The sequence below is a fragment of the Hippocampus zosterae genome, chromosome 2 (genome assembly GCF_025434085.1).
Source record: "Hippocampus zosterae strain Florida chromosome 2, ASM2543408v3, whole genome shotgun sequence".
Taxonomy (NCBI): domain Eukaryota; kingdom Metazoa; phylum Chordata; class Actinopteri; order Syngnathiformes; family Syngnathidae; genus Hippocampus; species Hippocampus zosterae.
The window spans coordinates 32,209,513-32,226,913 of NC_067452.1; the positions used below are offsets into that span (position 1 = coordinate 32,209,513).

At 41.7% G+C, this 17,401-nt stretch overlaps 1 protein-coding gene across 2 annotated transcripts; it reads right to left on the reverse strand.

The window, feature by feature from the left end:
- Positions 1 to 8,185: 8,185 nt before the first annotated feature.
- On the reverse strand, positions 8,186 to 16,543 carry LOC127596827 (protein-glutamine gamma-glutamyltransferase 5-like). Of its 2 annotated transcripts, XM_052059769.1 has the most exons (16): positions 16,266 to 16,543; positions 15,497 to 15,691; positions 14,786 to 15,022; positions 14,581 to 14,699; positions 13,515 to 13,643; positions 12,747 to 12,924; positions 12,507 to 12,642; positions 11,872 to 11,975; positions 11,550 to 11,789; positions 11,426 to 11,455; positions 11,250 to 11,297; positions 11,058 to 11,093; positions 10,707 to 10,913; positions 10,458 to 10,618; positions 9,565 to 9,704; positions 8,186 to 9,105 (listed from the first exon to the last, which is right to left on the reverse strand). In XM_052059769.1, exons 1-16 carry the CDS (start codon positions 16,285 to 16,287, stop codon positions 8,952 to 8,954), a joined length of 2,136 nt encoding a protein of 711 aa, XP_051915729.1. In that variant the 5' UTR covers positions 16,288 to 16,543; the 3' UTR covers positions 8,186 to 8,951. The 2 variants fall into 2 exon arrangements, with proteins under 2 accessions (XP_051915729.1, XP_051915730.1); XM_052059770.1 differs by lacking the exon at positions 16,266 to 16,543 and having other exon boundaries at positions 15,469 to 15,640.
- Between the last annotated feature and the right edge of the window lie 858 nt (positions 16,544 to 17,401).

A 17,401-nucleotide genomic window follows, 5' to 3' on the forward strand; every position in this document is an offset into this window, starting at 1 on the left:
CGACGGCTCACGGCTCGGGTAACAACCAATCACAGCTTAGCTGTTTTCTGAAGATGAGCCGTTATGTCATCACCTTTCAAAATGGGACAATTGTAATGTCAGAGGAACATATGGGGTAGATGGAGGGGATGGACACAGGCCTGCGTGGGCAGCGATGGAGTATGGTGAACAGGATTCATGGCATACTTTCAATATCACGGCATCGTAGCGTCTCCTCAGCTCAAAGGTCTGTATAAATACAGGTAATCATTTATCCTCTGTGGAGCCACTATAATGACACACGCACACACACATTAGTCGCCGCTCACTCCCGCAGTTGACATAATCATACGGCGAGTGATAAAATGATTTTCCCCTCCGGTGCTTTTCAATTCATATTTTGTGGGCAAGTGTGTTGCTGCATGCTGTACCCTTCAGTTATCGTGCCTCCCGTCCTAATACATACAATAATTAAAACTACGATCGATGGTCACCAATATTTATGGAGACATCTTTCAACTTTAGTGGGGATTCCACTGTAACTTAAAAAAATGTAGGTTAAAGATCTTTTGAAGAAACGCAACAACACAGTTAACTGGAAGAAGAAGAAGGATGGGAAAAAAAGGAGGATGAGCTTTCTGCCTGCCACCTCCTCAACGGAGTTCACTTAGTAGCCCCGGGAGAGAGCCATCTTTCTCAACCACTTGGTTACGTGTCTTCTTCCTCCACAGCACACAATGAGATCACACAATGCAGAAGCCACCGCAGTGTCATTAAAGAACCGGAGCAAGAACTCTCTTATGTCGAAGGACGTCAGTCACCTCAGCAAGTAGAGGTGACTCTGCCATTCTTGTACTGAGCATCCGGGCTTTCTGTCTCGCTCATTGCATTGTTTAGGTCATTGGTGTCCAACCCACGGCCGAGGAGTCATTTGCGGCCCGCCATCCATTTTTCAGCGGCCCGCGTCATGCCCCACAAATACAAAAAAATGACATTTGACATGGGCCACAAGGTTAGTCAAAAAGGTAAAAGTAGGCAAAGTGAGAAGGGACTGACTACAGATTGTTCTTTTTTTTTTTTTTTTTTTTAAATTCTGAATGTGGAGATTGGATTCGGCTGCCGTTAAGTACAGAGCTGGATCTGTTCTGTGAAAATTAGCTAGACAATACAAACAAGATACAACTGATTTCTTGACCGACTTTAGCGTGTTTCAAAAAGTTGAATACATTTAAAGTGGCGTTTTCAGCCTTCCATTTTTCTGTCTGCCCTCAAACAAAAAAGTTTGGACACCTCTGGTTTAGGTGAACACCGAGGTACTAAAATGAGTTTAATGTCTTATTGCCTTAGATGTTCACCAGCATGTGTGGTGAAAGTCTTACACTGAAATCAATCATGATCTCTTTGGTTGGGGTTAAACAACTAATATTTTTTTTCTAGTCGACTGTCATGTAATGAAAATAGTCGAAGTCGATTGACAGATATAGCAAAGAAAAATGTTTGTTGTTGTAATTAGAGGGAGTCCCGCACACATTTCGCTTCAACAAACCAGCCAGTCTCATCTTGTGTTCCCTGCCAAAAACACATGATTAGTAACGTGTCAACTCAGAACATTAAACGTCAACACTGTCGCAGTTCAAAAATGAACTGAAAAGCGATCAGATCCCACAAACGTAGACACCAAACAACATCACAAAAAGTCCACCGACAAAGTATGAACAGTAATCATTGATCAACAATACCCAGGAAAAACAAAACCTGAACAAAAAATTGTTGCAAAAGGGAAGGAAATAATTAAACCCAGAATAACAAACGAAATAACAAGAGTCTAATTTACTCGACGAAGGAAAAGCAAGATCAAATGACTAAACGTAGATGAAATGTGGAACTAAAGAGAACAAGTACGACTATGTTGAGTGCGAGAGGTCAAGAAAACAAACACTTGAGAAAGAGAAGCAACTAGGTCCAACAATCCGACAAGCTGCATTCAGCTTGTCAGTCCTTCAATACGTGGCTAATGATCATGGGCAGTAGGTGTGCACACGAAAGGAAAGGCCCTCGTCTGTCAAATGCTGGAGACATACAAGAACAGGATCATGACAAAAACAAAGCAAAAATGTTGTTTCGTCAATGAGCTGACTAATCGGTTGAACTCCGTGCTTACTTGGGCGTATGCAAGTGACAGGATAGGGTTGTAAGTGAAGCCTGAGGTATAGTGTGTGCTGCAGATATATATATATATATGTGACGCAGAGGCGCATGTTCTCACATGCCGTTGTCTGTCTTAGGTTTTCGACGGTCCACATGATCAGAAAATATATCTACATCTGCCTCGTCCATGTTCCCCCCCCCCCTGCAGTGATGGTCTGATGATGAAAAGACCTGAGAAGTAAAAAAAAAAAAAAGAAAAGAAAAGTCCGCATCCACTTCTTGGCTTTCTGAATATGAGTTGGATTGCGATATTCACTATTATAAATGAAAAGGAGGATTACTGAAAGTCTTGCCTCAAACCACTTCAGGGAACCATCATTACTAAAAGGGCAGTGGCCAAACAAGATGCTCAGTGAATCTCTATTGGTGTTACTATAGCAACCTGTCCACTGCAGAGTGTGCACTCGTGTATCGGTGTTTGTGTCTGTGCGCATATGCCAGCCATTAACGATGGCTGTAATCTTTTCACATCACATTCATCCAAACAACGCAGGGAGATCGGCCTGGTAAAATCTTGTTCACTTTCATCACACAGTTAGTTGTCTGATCATACAGGGTGATCATAATGTCACAATAAACTTATACAGGTATTTTTATTAACTGGCGTATTTTATTTTTTTCCTACTATGTTGTTCTTGTGGTGCAATTTAAGTACGGTATAAAAATAAAGATGTATTGTATTGTATTGTATTGTATTGTATTGTATAAATAAATAAATTGTAAGGATGCTAATCCATGTAATAAGTGTTTGTGTAACCAGTAGTTGAATAGATCATTTTTAATACATTTACACCATGAACTGGTTGCCAGCTAATCACAGGGTACGTTTGATTTATGTTACACAATTTTTTTAACAAACCATGAACCTAAAGTTGTGTGTAAAGTAGCGACATCCAAGCCAATTCATTGTACAAGTTACTTTTTTTCTATTATATATAATATTACATATACAGTATAGATATTCACAATAATATATTCTATGCACTCCCGCTCTTTCAAACACACTGTCTCGATTAATTAGGAATATAAATCAATGTGAAAAATTTACACATTTTAATCATATGCCACACTTACTGTCGACTGAAAATGACATCACAGTACTGAAAATATCTCCATCGTGGCAGATCGTTATCATGATATAAAATCACCTATTTCATGATAAATGATTTTTTTTTTCATATCACCCAGCACTACTTCCCAAGGTGCCATCAGGGCCTACAGCTTTTTGAGCGTTGATCTGCTGTCATAGCGGGAGAGTTGGTTGCAGATTGGTTTGGAGTCTGTGCTCTGGCCGTGCTTTTACAGGAAGAAGCCATCGGGGGAAGTGAGATGGGCTTGGGTGGATCTGTAGTCAAAGTTGGCCTGAATCCCTCGCCACATATGTTCAGAGTTGGAATTGGAGAAGTGCTCCTCAACCTTCAGCTTCTAGCAATGCCTGTCCTTGTACATGCCCCGTTTCTTTCGGCTTCTGCCTTTCTGTTTGTGAAAGCGTTGTTGCAGGCCTTCAGCAGGAAACGGGCATCACAAAGGAAGTTATGCGAAACCTTGTCATCCAAGTGGCTGTGTTGGCAAAATAGGTAATATTGTATTTTTCTTGTGAAATAAAGCATGTGTCTTTTTCTTCTCTGTGATTTTGAATCTTGTCAAGAAAAAGATCCAATTGAAAAAGCACATAAGAAGAATTTGGAGATGCATGGTTTTCATTTGACAGAAAGAATGGGTTACATAAACCTTTCTAGAAGAATTATTGTTATTGTGACTTACTCAAGGGTACGATGCTGTACATTGTATTGTTCTCCGTTAATCCAATTGTTTTATTTTCTGTCTCTTTATTTCTCCTTAGTTCTTTTATCATTGCGGTTCTGCAAAAGCCATCTATTATTTTGGAAGCATATCAGCTTTAATTCCCACTAGTATTTGTTTTGGCAGAAAATTAAACTTGGTCTTTTTTGTTGTTGTTTTCCTCAATGTTCGTGGTAACAAAGTGCATGCAGTGGGAAATTTATACAAACGGTCCCCCAAAATAGAATGTCCCTCCGATGATGATGAAGAAATTGATCCAGATGATCCAGATGTTTGCACTGAATGCTTAATGGTAAAAACATTGAAAAGAAGGCAAAAAAAAAAACAAATGCACGGTGTACTCTGTAGAAAGATGTAGAACAAAAAAAGAAAGTGAAAGGGAGATTTCTCACAGGAGGGATTGTGTCGTGATACTTTAAACCTCAACAAAATAAAAGACTCTGGATTACATACTGTCTTATATTAAGCAGTATTAATATTCAAGCCGGAGCGCCTGTCGTAACTGCAGTTTTAAAATGGTGACTAATAAATTTTAACTGAAGCGAAAATCTCACTCTCATAACTAAGCGCTCGTTAAAAGCAGTACTGTTCGTTTCCTACATCTAAAGGGCACAACACTACGCGAAGGGCACTTTAATGATGACAGACTCAACCACTGACCTCGTCAAATCACGATCTTTAATGCGGCTTTAATCATTGATGATGAGAATTCACGGCTCAGTCACTCAAGTGGTGATTATTCATTCATCGGCCCGTTGGCCCCGCTTGGCTTGAAGTGGCTTTCCAGTCCAGTCGTAGTCAACCAAATTGACTGATTAGGTCACGCCATCTCCAGGCAAGATGGCTCATAGAATCGTTGTAACACAGTCCCATCACAATGTGTCTGACTGGAATTTTATATGCTGGGATAACTTTGTTCAACCGTAAATTTATTGATGATCTATCTATAGTATCTATCTAGATAGCTGGCTAGCTAGCTACCTCACTAGCTAGCTAGCTAGCAATTCTTCATTCTTGGATGGGTAGATGGAAGGAAGGAAGGAAGGAAGGAAGGAAGGAAGGAAGGAAGGAAGGAACTAAGGATGGCTGGAGGGAAAGAAATATGGATGAAAGAAAGGATCGTTAGTGACCAGGAGTATGAAAGGCAGAAGGGAAAAAATGGAAGTAGGGAGGATGGGGGGCTGAAGAAAAAGAAGGATGCATGGATGCATGAATAGAGGCATCTGTGAGAGCATCTCTCAACGGAAGGATGGTTGGATGAGGAGAGGGAAAGTCAGATGAGTGGGCATACAGAAGGAGGAATGGAAGGAAATGTGGTTGAAGGAAACGTTTGAATGGATGGGAGGGAAGATGGATGAAAGAAAGGTGGAAAGAGCCATTGCTTCCTCATCCGTTTCAGGGGCAAAAGGGATGAGCTGAAAGTTTCTGGAAGGATGGAGAGAGGAACAAAGAAAATATAAACCACGATATTGATTGGAAGATAAATAGATAAGAGAGTGAGAAAATAATGGATAAAAATTGAGGAGCTAAAAGATGGGGTGGGGGGCCTTCATCTTTAAGCTCCTCAATTGTAATCGATGGTCTGAACCAGATAAACAGATGGTCAGGAGGAGTCAAAGGAAGTGAAGTTAACAAGGACAAAAAAATATAGAGACAAGACAATGTAAAAAGAAGGAATGATTGACATGGATGAATGAAAAGGAGAGAGGGTGAGGAGTGAAAAGGCAGCTTAAAACAAAGAAGAGTCATTAACGTTTGTTAAGACAGGAGAAATGGACAGCGTGCATCTGTGTGTGGATGCTGCGCGGAGGAGGGCACCGTTAATAATTTATGACGGGCTCAGCTTTTCAAAACATTCTCAGTGGTCGCGCTGGCTGCTTTTCCCTGACGTTTAATTTGTCTGAAAATCAGCAAGCGTGCAGTCTGATTATCGCCTGCGTCTGCTTGACACTCGGGTGACATCACAAGCTGTTCACCCCGACATCCATAGCTTTAAATCATCCATCCATTCATCGGTACACATGAAGAAGAGAATACACTGAGGAATGCACACATTCTTTGACTTTATTTCCTTCACCTCTTATTTCGAGCAGTGGTTGTCCAAAGAGGTTTTTCAAAGTTTATGCCCCCTCAAACCTAACCGGATGCCTCTTCAACATTTTCCTTCATCGTCAACACTGACATTTTGTTGTTGGTGCCCCCTCCACGCTGTTTTCTCCACCCTCTGCATGCACCTGCTTGCAGTTTGAGAACCCCTGGTCTACAGTAGAATAGGCCTATCCGTGGAAGGATGTACAAGTACTGTAGCACATTTGCAATATAGTACAGAAATAATGCTTCTGGACAAGGACGGACTTGTTTAAAAGCAAAACAGAATTGGACAGTGGTCAACCGATCAAGTTCTGAACTCTTTCTGGGACAGCGGTTACTAGAGTGGACAGCTTATCACAGGGGTGGGCAATTATTTTTCCGGGGGTGCCAAATGAGAAGCAGTAAATATTGTGGAGGGCCGGGCCAAAAGTTGGAAATAGAAATAGAAAATAAAGAAGATAGGACAATGTCTTTGTATGCCAGTAATAATTGTTTTGTGTTTTTTGTTATTGTAAAGTGTCCTTCCGTGTCTTGAAAGGCGCTTATAAATAAAATGTATTATTATTATTATAACATTCTCCTCCACCATCACACTCAGCACCGGTTCTCCTCAAGGATGTGTACTGAGCCCCCTGTTGTTCACGCTCTACACATTTGACTGCTCTCCGACTCTTATTAGCGGTCCAGTTTGCGGAAAGTTTTTAATATGATAACAATCAAACCATTCCAGGAAATGTTAATTTACCCGTGCCACAAGCAATTCACTCTGAGCATGGAAATTGCCAGAATCGGAGTGAGTAAGAATCGCTTCCTTGTTTTTCAATGTCTCGTAGATTTGAGTCTTTCCGGCTCCAGGCGTCTCCTGAATGTTTCGTATTTTGTTACCCGCTTCGTTTAATCAGATACATATCACTTTCCCTTCCATGGTCATTACTCTCTCCCTCTTTCTTCGTCTTCCCCTCCCTCCCTCTGCTCTGCAACTTGAACTAACTGCGCCACCTGGTGTTGAAATACATGTCATTACAAGTCCAAACGAAATGAATCCAATCAAACCTTAATTGTGCACCAATCTTCGTTGGGCCGGATTAAAAAGACCAACGGGCCGGATTCGGCCCGCGGGCCGTAGTTTGCCCACCTTGGCCTATCGTGTTATCAGATGAAAGTAATGCAGGTTATCATAATTGGTGTATGAAAGGGTTAAGGCATCAAAGAGGAGGGAACGATTCAGGGGTCTTAACCACAGACTGACCAGGAGCTGAATGATGCCCTGATCCAGGTCGTGGAAAAGATCCCCACACACTAAATAAGTTTTTTATTTAGCCTCACATGTACAACACAAGGGCGGCCTGCTGGTCCAGTGGTTATGACCTCACAGTGCAGGGGTATCAATCAAGGTTCAATCCCAGCTCCGGCCTCCCTGTGTGGAGTTTGCATGTTCTCCCCGGGCCTGCGTGGGTTTTCTCCAGGTACTCCGGTTTCCTCCCACATTCCAAAAACATGCATGGCACACTCAAAATTGTCCCTGGGTGTGAGTGTGAGCGGAGATGGTTGTTCTTCTCTGTGTGCCCTGCGATTGGTTGGCAACCGGTTCAGGGTGTCCCTCACCTAATGCCCGAACACAGCTGGGATAGGCTGCAGCACCCCCTGCGACCATTGTGAGCTATTGCAGACTTCTGCGTTTTGACAGCAAATGCATGTCAGTGGATTTTATACAGCTATTTAACACTCCATTGAAAATTATTTGGCTCTTATCCAAAACAAAAAGTTCGTATGTTGATTTTAGATTTTCTTTCCTTTTGCAAGGGTTTATAATCTGAAATCAAGCACAACCTCGGCATCATCATTTTGTGTCACATAGGATATCTTACAATGGGGTTATTAAATGTTTAATGTTAAAATAAGATATATTACAAAGTATTGTTTTTAGATTCTATAACAAACCAACTTTGCTTGTTTCAGGAGTCACACAAAAAGCATCTGGGGGGAAAAAAGCCCAATTTATTTGGGGGGTACGAAAACTTTGAGCTCGATCAGGCAATTGAAGCCTTCAAATTATGCACCCGTAATTTTAACTGAAGCGAGTCGAAGAGAAAACGTCACGGGCTAAGGTTTCCATCAAGTGGTCGCTTGGAGATATAGCATCTCGTCCATTTTATTTGATTTTTTTAAACATCATTTTGAAACCATTTGGTGTTTTCACGGAGCTTTACAAATAGAATAAAATCCATCCAGACATTTTCCATACTGGTTAGGTCTTAGGGATCTTGCAGCCTATCCCAGTTGAATTTGGCCAAAAGGATCATTGCACCTTGGAATGGTCGCCTGTCCATCACAGCCAGGCTTATACAGAGAAACATTGAAACTACCTTGCCTGCACCAATGTTAGACAAGGCAATCGATACACCATCAGTCACCCTTTATTAACCCTTTCATGGACCCTGTAACCTGATAAAATGTCTAGTAACCGCCATCCCTGAAAGGGTTAAAAACAGTTCTGTAATATTTGAATCATTATGCTGACTTTTGGAAATATATTGATTATTATTAATAATAAGAAGGATGGATATACTGGGACTATAACAAAAAAAAAGGTTAGAAATGCATGAGGAAGAGTTCACATTGTGATGCGGTGCAGTTTTACACGAGTGTAAAGTACAAACCATTTTGCTAAATTAATCATAATGGAGAATTTCATCATCGTTGTAATGTTTTGATTTTTAATGCAGCTCTTGGACCTATTCAAATTATATGGTGGAGGGAAGGTGTAGTCTGCTTTCGTCATGCATTTGACCATTTACATTTCCAAGTGACCACGAGTCAAAAAATATCAACTTTCCACATGATTCCACGTTTTTTTTTTTTAGGTATCACTAGGTGGTGACGGACACTTTGTGAAACGTTCTCGAAACGACGTTGGAGCTGCTGCTGTGTGAGAAGGAAGCACTCAGCAGCTTTGTGCCTGAAGTGGAGGCCATGATAGCAACTTTCTTCTCTATTTTCTCATCTGGATGCAGGACGGTCAGCCTAAAGGAGCGAATCATTCAAAGTGAGCAATGTTACAATATGAGCGCATATATACAGTATATATATATATATATATATATATATATATATATATATATATATATATAATATTATTTCTATTTTAATAGCAAAAACGACCTACGGTTGTAAAAGGTGGCAAATTTGTGAGAAAACATATACTAACAAAGATTGTCGTTGACAATTGGTCAATAGAGAAGGACTTGTACAAACACAAAGATCTCACTCAATACTTCCTGCAAGACGACGTAACTCTACAAAACCATGTTGGAATGTTGATGTGTTTCCTTGACAGTAAATCATACCTGACAGCATTCCTGTAACAACATTCTTTAGATATTGGGAGCCAAAACTACACATGGAGCATGACTGGAATGAGACTATGGAGCTAAGAGCATCATTTCTTGTAACCTTCTTCAAAATAAGTGTGAAAAGACCCACCTGGCCTCTTGTTTGCCCTGCAACAACCCGTAACCCTCGACAGTGAGAACAGCGCCGTTAATGGGTTTGTTGAGCTTGTTGGTGAATGACACGATTGCAGTGTGCTCCTTCTTCAGTTGGATACTGTCCCCGCCTTCAACCTGCACGAGAATCGGGGCGAGGAGGTGACGAAAATAACGAACAAGGTATGTTGTTTTGCGTCACTGCCAAACAATGAACGTAGGCCGGTCATTTTTACGCAGGTATGATTTTCATTGTTTGTTCGTTACATGTCAATCAGTTGCACAAAACAGATTTCCATTGAAATTTGTGGGAGGGTGAAACATTCATCATCATGGAAGCTGCTCAATGTTTGGTGACTGCAATTAGAAGGGGAGTGCGGGGGGCGGGGGGCGGGGAATGAAAGCTTAATTTGGGGCTTTTGTTTTGATATGCATGAGCTGAACCGTTTAAAATTGGAACGGTCCGATTAGGTCAAAAGATATGGAAATAATATAATCTTAATTTGGGTCTTTTAATTTTCACTTTTCACAAAATTTTGTGATGGGGTGAGATGAACAGTTCAGGTTACTTAGATGATTCCAAAGTACCAAAATTGTATGGTTCCGTTCCGGCACTCCAAAGATTTTTATATGAGCATGAAAGCCCCCCCCCCCCTTCTCATTTCAGCCTCTCTTAAAAATCACCATTGCAATTTGTCTCCGGTTTAATAAATCACATTGCATGTGCAAATTCATCTGTTTGTATGTGTACTCCCACACGAAGGCACAAAATGATTTGCACAGCGGTTGAGTGCATTTGACAGAGACGATCCTTGGTGCGTCCAGTTCGTAAATCTGCTTCTCCATCTGTAGCCTTGAGTAGAAACTTTCGCAAAACGGACCGATGAGTACCTTTATATTTATTTTTGGTGAGATCAAGTTGAAATCCTGTATTGCCAGGACCCTCTCTTTGGTTTTTAAGTCCTTGATGACCGCCACCACCTTCACAATGTCGTCGCCTACCAGGAAAGCCTCGTACTTAGAGAGTGGGATGAAATGGTTTTGTGTCAAATCTGCACAGAGATGCAAAACAAAACGAAATGTGCGCATTTTGTGCTGATGTTGGCTTTGATCAGTCTGTGTGGCACTGGGTCAGTTTACCTCCAAATGGCTGAATGCGCACCTCTTGGTGGCTCTTCCAGAAGCTTTTTTCTGGGCCGCTGTTGAATTCTTTCAGCTGAGCGTTCAGGTGCTCCCTCAGGAGGCGTGTGCTGTTTGTTAGGTTTGTGATCGTCACTGTCAGGTTGATGCTCTTGCCTGCGGTCGGCTCTCCTTGTACGGTCAAGGTCACGTCCAAGCTGGACGTGTCTGGAGAGGAACCAAAGCCGTAAAGGGAAGCTTGTTATTATTGCTCATATGTGTATGACATTTGTTTGAAATGAATCTGTATTGCTCAGTCAACAATTTTCCTGAGGACAGGTCAGTAATCGTACCTTCTCTTCAGTACATTACCTTCTATGGGTGGACGAGGCATGTCCGAAAGACATACTGTACAAAACGATAACAGTGCTCAATTACACAATGAAAAAGCAATAAAACAGATGAAAAATGTTCACTTTTTAAAAATGGAACAAAAATATGTATACGTTGTGTAAAACAACGGCGGACCAGCTAGGTGAGAATGTATTAATGACAGTATATTACCCATTTCTTCGACAGGATGAGGTCCTACAGAACGTGAGGCACGACAGACTGTAAAAAACAATTAAGCGCTCAATTACGCAGTGAAAGAGCAATAAAGCCGATGTGTTCATTCAGTTCAGTGAACACGTTCCAAAAACACACACACACATATTTGTACAAAAGGCGGCAATGTTGACCTGAGTTTCCCACTCTGTATGTTTGGTCTTCTGTAAACAAAAACAAAAAAAAACAAGAAAAAACCCCACTTAGCTTGAATGCTAATTGTGCACTAATCTACTCCCTCAATAGAACCTTTCCTACGTTTCTGTCTCTTGTAAGAATCCGTCAGATCCACTGGCACATCTGAGCCGATGCTCTTGGTGAAGATCAAGCGTCCCACCCACTTGGTATCCACCTTCTTCCCCACCACCTTACCGGACCGCACTATCATGCGTACAATGTCCGCATCAACAGAGGCATAAACGAAGGCAGTGTCATATGGCGTGCCCAGGTAACGCCTTTGGATTGCCACCACTGGACAAGGACCGCACCGGTATGCTCCTGCCGCAGAAACATACTTGAACATATTCAATCCAGAAATTGCACCGGTAAAGTATATTGCCGTGTTAAAATATCCGCACACCTCCGCTCATTTCTTGTGGGGTCGGGTCTACAACTTGCCAGCCGTCAAATTCGGCACCGATGTCCGACCTTTTCATCCAGCACTCTACCCACACGTGGAAGTTCCTGGATGTGTATGTGAAAGTTTTAGGGCATACAACAAATACATGGGCAGAATAGTATTACAGAGCTATTCAAAGGTGCTCCACAGGGCACCTACTTGAGCTCACTTACTAAGAAAAGCCACTTCTTCTACACTTAAAAAAAATAAATAATAATAATCAATTTATTTATTTACCACAACAATAGCAAATATGGCCACAGGACTACCCAAACATGGACGTTTGTGGGATGCCACACCTGGATCTGGATCAAGAGGGTTACTAGCATAGCCAATCCTAACATACAATGGTAGCATTGCATGGTTGACGACCTCAGTCCTGTGCCGTTTATTTATTTCGCTGATGGCCACTGTCAAAGTAGAGATCGGGTGTTTCACTATTCAGTTAGTGTACAGTGTAAGAAAAAATACCCACATCCAATGTCTAATTTTATTTGATTTGTATGATCAAATCAAGAAAATCAGATCGAAAGAGTGCTTCCATATGTGTGGTTCAGTTTGCATACCGTACATTTTTAAAATGAAGAGATACCAACCAAATACTGTCCTTTGACAACCCGAGTCTCTCCCCGGTGCTTGAATAAAATTCTTCAGTGATCAGGTTTCCATCACCATCGTGGGCTGCGTTAAACACTGTCACCACCCTGGAGGGAATCCCCAGCACTCGCATGACTAGACCAAAAAAAAAGCAGGACCAAAGTATAACATCCTGGCTTTTGCATGAACATAAAGTGTTAACAAATAAAAATATGAATAAAAACCTATTTAAATAGCACCTGTGCAGAGGACAGATGCAAAGACCCAGCACTGTCCATAACGCACAGGTTTGCCTTTGGATGCCATCCAACGGTGAAGGATATCCGCACTGCCACTCCACTGGGTTGGCTCGACACCATCTTTGTAGCTGCCCTTCCACCTCCCCTCCACAAGCCCCATGTCATCACTGGAATTCACCTTGCGGGCGAACAGAGATTGCAATCCATTTGTCACATAAACAGAAAACCACTCAGAAATGTTCATTTTCAACAAGGGTGTTAAGAGAAAGAGAGAGCTACTGTATATGGGTAGGATAGCATATAGAACAATCACTTGAGTGGATTTCCTAATCTTACATCAACTTTGTTGACTATGCGAAGGCTTTCAAGAGTGTTGCTGACACCACACTTTGGAATCTCATGTCTCTTGTCTGCTGTGATAGGCTCCAGTTGCCCTGAGACGACAAGCACTCCAGAAAATGACACTGACCCAAACTTGCTATTCCTTGCGTCTGACTGAGTTTTGGGAGGTTGTTGTGCATTGCGAGCATAAATCGCAAAAACTGGTGAGATTTCCAGTACATTGCCATCGTCCAATGAATGAATCATGCGTCAAAAGAAAAAGAGTCAATAGAAATTGCAAAAGGATAAGAACAAAAAGAAAGTTTATCTTTGCGTGACAACTTGTGTGTCGGTATTTACAATGCTAGTAAGTTAAAAGTGGGAACAGGAGGGAAATCTGATGTGCATATTTTTCTGCATATTTTGATTGTGATTTTTGTGTCTCACCATAGCACAGATGATCCTGCTCAGGTAAGCGGGGTCTGCTCGTAGAACGTAGTCTTTGTGACTGTTGCTGAGGTGCTGCGGGCTGACCTGCAGCAGCTGAAGACACGCCTCGAGAACTCCAGGCTCATACTGTGAACACATAAAAACTGACTGAGTCTAATATTTGCTATCTTTCATCTCAAACCGCTTCAAACAACAAAGCGTGTGACGGAAAAGTGGTTAGGACTGCACGACTGTTTGTGTTTTATGTTATGTGTTGTGTTTATTATTTTACTTTATGTTAACTGTTTTGTAAAGCGCTTTGTTACAGCTGCCGCTGTTGTGAAAGCGCTATATAAATCAGAATGTATTGTATTGTATTGTATTGTATCTTTGAATATCTTCATCAGGGCTGTCAAACTTATTGCCACATCTTAGTTACGGTTGCCCTCAGGACACCGATTCAATTGGAGAGCCCCCTAAAATGTATGTGATAGCTTGTTGTGTAACAGTATGCTAAAAATCAGGGCTTTGTATTTATTGGTATTAACGTTACGGTTTGGAAGGAAAGATAATACTAATCAACTGCTTCTATTTTTTGTAAACAGGGATAGATTGAATGATGTTTGTGAAAAAAAAAGCTTAATTCCGTTCTTTTTAGAGGGAGTGGAATATCAATTGTTTGTTTTCTTTTTTAAGAAATGAAGGATGAAGTCATGTTCAACGCTAACAGTTTCACTAGTCAGAATTATTCATCCATCCATTTTCTGTATAAATTATCCTCCTAAGTGAAAAGGAGCCTATTAAAGTTGACTTCAGACAAGAGGAGAGGTCCATTCCTGGACTGGCCGCCAGCCGATTGCAGGGCGCAAAGAGACAGACTACCATTCCCACACACATTCCCGTGATGACATTTCCATTAAGTTTGACATTTTGCTCAAACCAAGCTAAAAGTGGCAGTTACAATTGTTGCCCTTTATGATTCGTTTTCTAAAAGGGGGGGTAAAAAACATCAGGTGGGTGGGGGAGTGAGGACGTAGATTGCTGTATCTGGCCTACGGGTGTTCAGGCAACATCATAAATTTACCTGACCAAACGACCAGGGCCTCAGACTAACGTTGACGTCTGTGCCCATATAGATCACGCCATAATCACTCTTGATATACTCTTGTCGTTGCACATCCAGTGGCATGTACACTGCATCCTCTTAAAGAAAAGAAAAAGGTGCTCATTGCACTGCATTGCGTACTGTACACAAACACGAGATGGCCGAGTCACAGTCCAAGACTCACCCTTGAGCCAAGGGTTGTAGAGCAGCACAAAAGTTCCTGCGGCGTAGCTGCTTTGTTCGTGTGTGCCCGCTATGTGCACCAGGAGTTGATATTGCGCCACAGAGGATAGCACAGGGGAGCAGACGTGAATGGTCACGACACGTTGACGGATATTGCCTGGGTAGATTTGTGCTGACCAGCTATGTGGATCGGACCCCTTGTCGGAGAAGTGGACCAACATTTTTGCTGACATTTCACCTGTGAGAGTGGAAGAAGAACTTTCACCTTTGTCCTCTAAACCAAAATATACTTATTTGTGGCCATGAAACAGGTATAATGTGTGTACATAATACTTGTTTGTGTGTTTAATATTGTTCCCATGGACAACTTGGAACGTCTGGGCAAAACAAACAAACAAACAAAAACATATAGAATAATCCTTATTTACACATTTAAAAGCCTACTTACCTCACTAGCTAGCTAGCTATCTACCTAGCTACCAAACGGTCTATCTATCTATCTATCTATCTATCTATCTATCTATCTATCTATCTATCTATATATCTATCTGAATGTTTTTCAAATGAATCAAAGAGTATTTGTCACCAGCAATGATTATTACTTTATTCTTTGAAGGCCAATCTGAGGTTTAAAAAAAAAAGAACATCAGACAGAAAGTGGTGTGGACTGCATTTGGTGCCCACCATTGTTTTTGGGTGTGTACGAAATCACCTAGCAAAACCTGCAAGGCCAGACGCTCTGCTTTTGGGTTCCACATCTGTCTGTAAAACAGCAGAGTAACTTTGAATGGCTTCCCTCGCCGGACCACCAGGTGTTTGTCGCTGAGCCCCTGGGTCTCATGAGAAATGTGGTTTTCCTGGATCTCAAAGTTGACCAATTTCAGGCGTCGTTGGCCTCTGTTTGGGCCTGAAATGAAGACAGTTGTAAGGTGGAACCCAGCAATTACAGTTTTTTTTTCTCCGTTGGTTTGGCTCATTTGTTCAAACAAAAATTACATTCTCAAAATAATATGGACAGGTCCCCAAATATTTTCGTTTTCAAGCAACCTTGACCTCATATAACAAATGTCACAATGGTGCCTGTCATTGAATCATTGTCTGGGGTTTATAGTTTGAATGGGATGCAAAAATACTTTATATACTCTATATAATTATTAATATTTTGAAAATATTATATTAATAATAGTTAGCAACCGAATAATACGAAAAAATATATATCAAGGTGTGTCTTGGGTTTTTACACAAACTGTCTTGGCATTTACATTCATAGCACCTATCAATCTGTGAATGCGCAACACACCTGCTTGTTCAAATACATCGTCTGGAATGTTAGAAATGTTTGACAACACACAGCAGATAAATCACATTGTGTTTCATGTGTAAAATGTATAAATGCTCAGCCAAAGGAACCAAGACACATTTTTTTTCTTGTAGGACAAATGAAAACGAATCGTACGAGTGACTTGTGGCGTGGCGCTCACCTGTTTGTGGTGTAGCCTCCATGTTCTGACTGACAGCCCCAACAAGCAACAGAAGGAGTGATAAGAAGACTCCTCCCACCCTTTGATAACAATCTCACTTTTCCTCCTTTCTGATGAGCACACGAGCAAAGGAATTGAGAAATATGATGTTTATCCTGAACAAACACTCATGTTTCCCAATGTGGTCACATATGGATACGGGTGCTTTTGCATGAGCAGCAAAGACAGCTAACATGTGCTTGCTGTGAGCACGCGCCCCCTGCTTGATCTGCGGTACGGACTGAAGGAATGAACTCTTTCCTGCTGTCTGGACAATAACACAAAGACACACTTGTGAATTTTGTCTTGGCTCCTAGCCAAGACACACCCAGATGATGATGAGTATTTTTTAACCCTGACCCTAGTTCAGCGGTGGCCAACCAGTGTGACTAAGAGGCTTTTTTTTTTACTGTGTCTCTCACACACACACACGACTTTGGGAACAGTCTGTTGGCTCTTGGTCAATTGCGATCGACATATTGGGCACCCCTGCCTTAAAAACAAAGGTAATTTGCTGACTAGCTTAGCACTTAGCGCCGTTGTCTGCACATGAGCGGTGATTCAGTCATCTGATCGGTTGCCCTCTATGTCATTCAAGTAATGGGAATGGTGATATGCTGATGTAGTACGTGCTACGTCTTTAGCACCGTTATTTGAATGGCAGCGCCATCGCCGTGGCATTTTCGACAATTGTCGCGGATTGAACCAGCCAAAGAGCCGCATGCGGCTCGCCAGCCGCGGGTTGGCCACCCCTGCCCTAGTTGAATAAACCCTACTTTGAATTCCTCACCCTAGTTGAAAACCATTTGAAAGCCAAACCTGTGGTGAAACAAGACTTTGAAAATCTAACCCTAGTTTCCTCCAACATTCCAAAAACATGCATGGCAGGTTATTGGAGCACTCTAAATTTTCTCAAGGCGAGTGTGAGCGTGGATTGTTCATCTATGTGTGCCCTGCGATTGGTGGGCAACCAGTTCAGGGTGTCCCCAACCACTGCGCAAAGACAGCTGGAATAGGCTCCAGCACCCCCCGCGACCCTTGTGAGGATATGCAGATTGGAAAATGGATGGACGGAAGTAAAAAATATGCCAAACAAC